This window comes from Punica granatum, chromosome 3 (assembly GCF_007655135.1).
Source record: "Punica granatum isolate Tunisia-2019 chromosome 3, ASM765513v2, whole genome shotgun sequence".
Classification (NCBI taxonomy): Eukaryota; Viridiplantae; Streptophyta; class Magnoliopsida; order Myrtales; family Lythraceae; genus Punica; species Punica granatum.
The window spans coordinates 2,430,267-2,437,775 of record NC_045129.1 but is presented as its reverse complement, the minus strand read 5'-3'; the positions used below and the strand labels follow the sequence as shown (position 1 = coordinate 2,437,775).

Genomic DNA, 7,509 nt, shown 5'->3' with positions numbered 1-7,509 from the left:
ATCTATCTTAAGATTGTTATGGGCGACCTTGGTGAGTGATCTTACGATGACGTCTATTGGTCAATTTGGTAGTTGTCCGTCATTCGAAAACTCCTATTAATTAACTGTAAGCTAAGAAAAATTTTCTACTCTATTGTCTTTATTCTTAGATAGAATTTTTTTTTTAAAAAGAAAAATTAGGGAAGTTATTGCTCCAACAAGTCGCAATTTCAGAGATGGAGCACTTTAATTACTCCATGTCTCAACAAGTGTGTTTTTTAAAATTCGAGTTTGTATTCTTCTTATTAAAATTAATGCTATATAAAACAATAATTGGTTGGTGAAAATATAAAAAATGCCATGTATCACATCGCCATTAGCAATTGAATAGGTGAGAAAACGGTAAACTCGTGCGCTTGACTTTGAAAAATCATGCTCGGCAGCCCCGACACGAACATTTTATACTCCCAATTTCTTAATTTCATACATATATACATACATACATACATACATACATACATATATACGTGTTATATATTCATTCCATTCCTATTCCTATCAGGTTGAAGAAAATTTCCTTTTTGAGCTCCAGTAGATCTTATCGAACTTACATATATATATATTCGTATACATATATATGGATGTATATTGGATAAATGATCTTACATGGTTGTACTTGTCGAGTAGATTAATTGGCTGAGTCAACCACAAAACCTGCAAGAGTGCTTTATCTAAATCGATTAAGTGATAAACAATCACGAGTGTTATAATTAGAACTCAGTCGCGAAACCCGATCTATATCCAAGGGGCACCATCGAACGTGTATAGGTCCTCGCCTCGTCGGACAATAAATGGTCAGTTGGACTTGGACCTAGGCATCATAGCAGGCAATACACAGTATTAATTTATTCGACATATGTAGTGTGCACACATATATATAGATTTATACATATTCATGTGTGCCTTTCTGCGTGCATATATTGACCATTTCAAAAGTTGCCTTTCCCTGCTATAAATGTCCATTCCACCCCAAGTCAAAGCATGCGAACGCCGTCTTCCTACTGAAGAAATTTTGCTTGCATTTATCTTCTCCTCCGTGTCTCAACCGACGGTTTGTATTGTTTATAAAAAGCAGCATATATAATTGGAAATTCGGGTGTGGACCTCTTCACTCTTTTAGGGTTGTCGCTTGCCATACCATATTTATAGTAAGTTGCATATGATAGACTTTCACATGATCGATCTTATTCTGTTTGATATGACAGAATTGTGCCTCAATTTTTTGTTGACTTTGAGATGGTACACAGAAATACATGTAGCTACACTACCATATTATTATAATCTCGTGTATCTTAATAAGGATAAGCCGGATCGTGTCACGCTCGAGATGGGTGTGATCGTGTCCAGATAATGTTTTGTGGCCTTCTTGTTTGACGATCCACTAGGTGGGAGACGATCATTAAAATCTGAGATTCGAGCATCGGTAACTTTCGTCAATCGTTTGCTCTCTCTTGACGCTATTGAAGAGAAGTCCTCTTGACTTTCTATGTGTCGCTGCAAGCGGAAGCTTTCCAAAGGAAATCATTTGTATATATGCTATACACAATTAATTCCGACATCCCTGGCGAGAAAATATTGAGTAAATAATACACAACCATTTGGTTGTGTAAACCTCTATCCCCGAATGACACGTGTAAAATAAGAAAAAAAAAAGAATTATATAGTGAAACATTTGTTATTTACGAGTGAAGTTTGTATTACTCACCCAATATATTCTCATCGCTGTCATCACGGTGTTAGCCCAACATATGTGTGCTTTTCCTCCTGCAGTCGTCCTATATGAGTCATCTGGGCCCAAATTATGGGCCCAACCTAGGTTTTTGGGCCTCAACTTACTGGGTCAACTATGGGCCCTCATTTGGGCCTGTCTTCTCCACCTCATGTCCTAGGCCCCCCCTACCCCAAATAAGTGTATAGTCCATGCATGAATTTGCTCTTCCCGAAGGAATACTGGTCGACCATTCATTTATCGTACGCAAGGAGATTACTGATGAATAGCGTAACATATACTCGTTATAGAATTGGGAAACATGCGAATGGACTAGCCTTCTTCTTATGTTACTATCCTTCTGGAGGCCCGATAGTTTTTATGCGCATTACCGGCCATGCGAATCCACATGATGTGTATGGTCTACCTTCCCGTCTAATAATTCGGATTTGGGTTCGACGTTCCATTGGACGTGTGACTGAATATTATAGTATCTCCACCTGCAATCACCAGTCTTTCCAGCTATGGCTATTGGCTGCTAACTAACAAACGAGATAGAGTGACGTATCCTTACCTTTCTACTACCAGAATTTCAATTCAAGGGCTATGACAGAATCAATGAACTAGAGAAAGTACGTACCGTGGGACGGATTGGATGAAATTAAGGATTAGCAGTTGGATAAGTGTTACGATTCGTCATGCGGTGCATAAATGGCAAATGATTAACCAAAACTTAGCAAATTCTGTAAGCCTGATTAGGCCACGAATTAGAGTTGAGTAAATATCATGAGTATTATTCACGATAAGCGAAGAATGAACGCCCTCGTAAAATATTTTCTCGTAATCCATTTGGCTTCTTATGTTTGGCCTTCAGATGTCGTCCCCGAGCCTAATGTAAGCTTATCGGAATGTTAGGTGACAGCGAAGGCCTTTGACAGTACGCCCTCACCTAACTTCTCATGTAAACACTTCCCTTTCCCAACTCTCCCAAACTCAAATGAATTACCTTGACCTTACCTTATTAACAAAACGCGCCAGAATCTCCCTCTTTGGCAGTCTCTTATCCGGCTTTCTTCCTCTCAGCCTCTGGTCTCATCGGAAATCGGCCATGGTAAGCACAGCAGCAAGACCTTCGATTCTCTCTGGCCTGATGCAAAACCGAGATGTTCTGATCATCCCGGGGCTTCATACTGCTGCTATAGCACGTTATTGGTTCTGGCCAGGCTAAAGTATGCCAGTTCCTATCGATGCGATAGTTGTTGTATGCACTCGATGTTCCCATATATATCCATACTCCGCATTAAAATGCGTCTCCACGTCTCATTCTGCTCCTTTATTTGCCTCAGCTAACCTGGCGGGTTTGCAGCCGGCAGGTTATGCTTATGCTTGCGAGCTGATGCCTTGTTTCTATTTGTTTCAATTCTGGGCAGACGGTGGCACCATTGATGCTCCGGTCACTGATCCGGCTAATGGCGACACTGCTAGGGCAACCAGTGGCCGCCATCACGACGATTCTCTACTACGGGGAGCTGCTGCCAGAGAACAGCGTGCTGGTGAGAATGGTCCGACACGACTTCCTCGACCGCGATAACCACCTCTTCCACTTCCTCATCAATTTCCTCAGATGCTTTTGGTAAAAAACACAACACTAGTGATCAACAGCACATTGCAAGTTGTCAATTTGATCGAGCCTCTGATCATGTTCGGATTTCGAATGTTTTCCTCCCATGTCGATCGCTTGAGAGCAGAGGAATGCACATACAGTTACTCCTCTTGGCTACTAGGAAAATCAGAAACGCGCCGTCGATCGAGTTTGGGAGGGACTCTGCAGCTGGTTGGATTCGATCAAACTTTTCCGGTTGGCTGCATTCCATGGAACGTTCAGTTATTCAACTCAACGCTCGGTCTGCCGGGCGACTCCATTATTTGGTAGGAGTAAGTATAAAGGTCGGCTATCATAACACGTGCACTTTAGCTTGTAGAATTCTTTTACCTCTGCCTGCTTCTGGGAAACATTGTAACTTGCATTGGTGAAATAATAATACTCCGTCTGTTTTCGCAATCGAATTTTAAAATTTTAACTTTACTCACTACACAACAAAAATCAACTCTTCAAAGTTAAAAAGGTGAGGCACATACATAAATTCACATACACCTCCATTACACTCAATTAAATTTTTTATACTAAATTTTCTCAATTATTCATTATTTTTTCACATTTTTTCTTATAATTTAACAAAACAATTATTACAGCCCAATTGAAATCAAAATTCAACTCTAAAACTAAACACACCAAATATACGTAGAATTTCCATTAGACTTATGAGTGGTTAGTTGAATATTTAACTCAAAAGTTTGAGATGACTGATAAATATAGACTAAACTGGACGCGATATGAGCGAACGGTTCAATAATTCAACGCCCCGTCTGTTAGAAGAATTCTATATGTGATTTCATAATCTGGTACAAGTAAGATATAAGCTTGACTATGATAACACGTGAACTTTAGCTTGTAGAATTCTTTTACCTCTACCTACTTCTGGGAAACATTGTAGCTTGCATTGGTGAAATAATAAATATACGTGCAATTTCCATTAGGCTTATGAGTGGTCAGAGGCAAATTCAACTCAAAAATTTGAGCTGACAGATAAATAATAAACTAAACTCGACGGATGTGAGCGAACAATTCAATAATTCAACGCCCCGTCTGTTAGAAGAATTCTATATGTGATTTCATAATTTGGTACAAGTAAGATATAAGCTTGACTATGATAACACGTGAACTTTAGCTTGTAGAATTCTTTTACCTCTGCCTACTTCTGGGAAACACTGTAGCTTGCATTGGTGAAATAATAAATATACGTGCAATTTCCATTAAGCTTATGAGTGGTCAGAGGCAAATTCAACTCAAAAGTTTGAGCTGACGGATAAATAATGAACTAAACTCGGCGCGATATGAGCGTATAGTTCAATAATTCAACGCCCCGTTTGTTAGAAGAATTCTATGCGTGATTTCATAATTTGGTACAAGTAAGATATAAGCTTGACTACGATAACACGTGGACTTTTGCTTGTAGAATTCTTCCACGGTTCAATTTATCATAACATGATGCAGATAATACTTGTTGAAGTTCAATATATAAGCACATGAGACGTAATTTCAAGACGAGCCCGAAATGGCAATCTACGGGTCCAGGCCCAAATGGGCCCAATTTTTTATGGGCCGTGAATAATGATCTAACAGAATGGGTCTACGCCTTGAGCCCATATTTCTGTAGTACAATAATATCTAGACTTCAGAGAATACATAAGTTATCGGCCGGATAATATTATCCAAGCCCAATTGGATTTTGATGTCTTTATGTCTCTTTATTTCCTTGCTCCTATCTATGATCATGCCATGTGTGCCTTCGTAATCAAAGAAAGCCATTATTGAGAAAATGACAAGTTGGGAGAGAGCATATATAAAGCATAGGGGTGCGGTCCGAGTAGATAGTAGTGATATACTCATGGACCACGGGAAATGCCCATACCATGCCCTCCAATTATTTTGGACTCATTACCATATGTTATATAGTGACTCGAACTGCCACGCGAAGGTGTGTGTATAGATACACACACACATGATATCTTGCCAGCTCGTGGAAGAAGGTTTTTCATGTTGGGTACTATTAAATTTACATTAGGCTAATGCGAATCTGAACTCATATCCACTTAAAAACTCATACTTATAAGTGTTTATTGGTACCAAAGTCTCATATAAACTCATGGTAATTATGTTACTCGAACATTAAAGTATAATCAATTAATTAATTTTTTTCGATAACGATAATTTATTTATTTATTTATTTATTAATGGAAAAAAGAAGAGGGGATAGGCTACGTGTCAATTGGCGACGACAGTATCTCGCGGAAAACCTCATCCACTTCATGCAGCCACCGACACGCGAACATAAAATGCTTCTATTCATTTTGCGTATTGGAAAAGTATTTTTTTTTAAAAAAGGACAAATAGAAAGTATGTATGACATGATAATTCGCTCGAGTGGAGGCCATTTGTTGCAAGGGGCTATCTGATGTATTCGAATAGTTTCATGACAAAAGGCTGGTAACTTTCCTATCATGCAATGCAATATGCAGCCCTACTCTATCATTGTCATGGAAACAACGTTATCCGATGACAAGATTCCTTGTCACTTATTGATCAATCCATCGTATGCATCTCACTTATATCTAATAGAAAACTCGAGATGTACATTAAATGACTATTAACTATATCTCTTGTTTTTTTAAAAAAAATATATATACCAGCTAATATTCGAAAGTTTAATAAGTTCCGATTAATATAGATATTCGAAGCCCTACAAAAAAGAAAATCGAAATTTGAAGCACGTCAGTTCATTAAGAGATAAAAACTCTACCGATCGTTGATTTTCTCCATTCACAATATTCAAATTCGAAATCTTGTTTAAGAGAAACAAATACGAAATTACTCAAACAAATCCATGTAGATTTATGTATTTTTATTTACTAGGGTTGATATGTCAATTGTACACATATATAGCTCAATCCACAGAGATCGAGAGCCCATGTGTTGGGACGGTTTCTCTCCAATATGGAGAATGGTGAAGGTAGGTATTGAAGGTAATCTCACATGAAAAAGTTAAAAGGAAATTCATAGGTTTATAAAAGATAATGATATAGTAATCTATTGACTTAAACTTTTGAGTTGTGAATAAATCGGAGTTCGAAGTGGACCCGTGAATTTTTTCCTAAGACTATGTTGGTATTTAAAACTTGCAAGAATTTCCTGCCAGTAATTTGATCTGGAAAAGGAGGTGGACATGCCTTACCTTCTTGCCAATCAATAATGAAGACAAGATCAGATCACCATGACATCATATAACCAAAATAAAAATAGAAACTTAGGAATTATAACTATACTATACGAGAAGTTATTAGTTGATTCTATCTCGTCATGTGACGTGAGAAAGCACCAATTAAATTACATGAAACTCGACACTTGGTGCTAATAATTCAAATAATTATTATAATTATTTTTTATTAAGGAATTCTTATTAATTTTTTCTTATCATATCATTTAAGGTAAAATTATCTAGTTGAGATCCAAAAGTTATTACTAGGTGGGCTGCACCGTTTTATATAAGCTTTTAAATTGATTTGTGTATATTTTTAGAAGCAATCATCATATATATAGTAAAAAGAAATTTAGTAATTGCGAGTGCTTTTCTAGCCTTCATAATTATTGAAGGATTTTTTTTTCTCTGGTAGTTACGCAAATGGACAAGCAACAAGTATGGAATTAATAAATAAATTACCAAAAAAATAAGAATAAAAATAAAAACCACTTGATTCCAATTTTCCATTCATGACCTCTCCCTCTCCCACTTTATCCCCCTTGCACTCTCACTACAAAAAGCAAAGAGAAGCTAAAATCTTCCCATACCTTGCAAAATCTCTCTCTCTACAATCCAAGAAAAAAAGGAGGATAAGAAAGGGGAGCAAATGGCATCACCACAAGGCGGAATCACCGTCAACACATCCCCGGAGGGCCTCTCCGGTGATGCCGAATTGCCGAAGGGAGGAGGTCAATGCCTCTGCTCTCCTACCACCCACCAGGGCTCATTCCGGTGCCGGTTCCACCGCTCTAAGTCATCTGCCTGGATGAAGCGCTCGAATTCGATGCCTGCTAGAAACGGCAACTCCGGCACCGCGGTCTCTTCTTCTTCCTCCTCATCTTC

The 7,509-nt window shown here is 38.1% G+C and overlaps 1 protein-coding gene across 2 annotated transcripts; it reads left to right on the top strand.

Annotated features, from left to right (window-relative positions):
- The first annotated feature begins 2,699 nt into the window (after positions 1-2,699).
- LOC116198972 lies at positions 2,700-3,809 on the top strand. Of its 2 annotated transcripts, XM_031529252.1 has the most exons (3): positions 2,700-2,858; positions 3,178-3,380; positions 3,496-3,809. In XM_031529252.1, coding segments are annotated over exons 1-3 (318 nt in total). In that variant the 5' UTR covers positions 2,700-2,744; the 3' UTR covers positions 3,497-3,809. The 2 variants fall into 2 exon arrangements, with proteins under 2 accessions (XP_031385112.1, XP_031385111.1); XM_031529251.1 differs by having other exon boundaries at positions 3,178-3,809.
- The last annotated feature ends 3,700 nt before the right edge of the window (positions 3,810-7,509 follow it).

Bases quoted from the DNA above. Each gene is read 5' to 3' on its own strand.
- LOC116198972 (XM_031529251.1), top strand. From the start codon at position 2,745: ATGAATTACCTTGACCTTACCTTATTAACAAAACGCGCCAGAATCTCC. The intron at 2,859-3,177 runs GTAAGCACAGCA...AATTCTGGGCAG, and splicing joins CTCATCGGAAATCGGCCATG to ACGGTGGCACCATTGATGCT.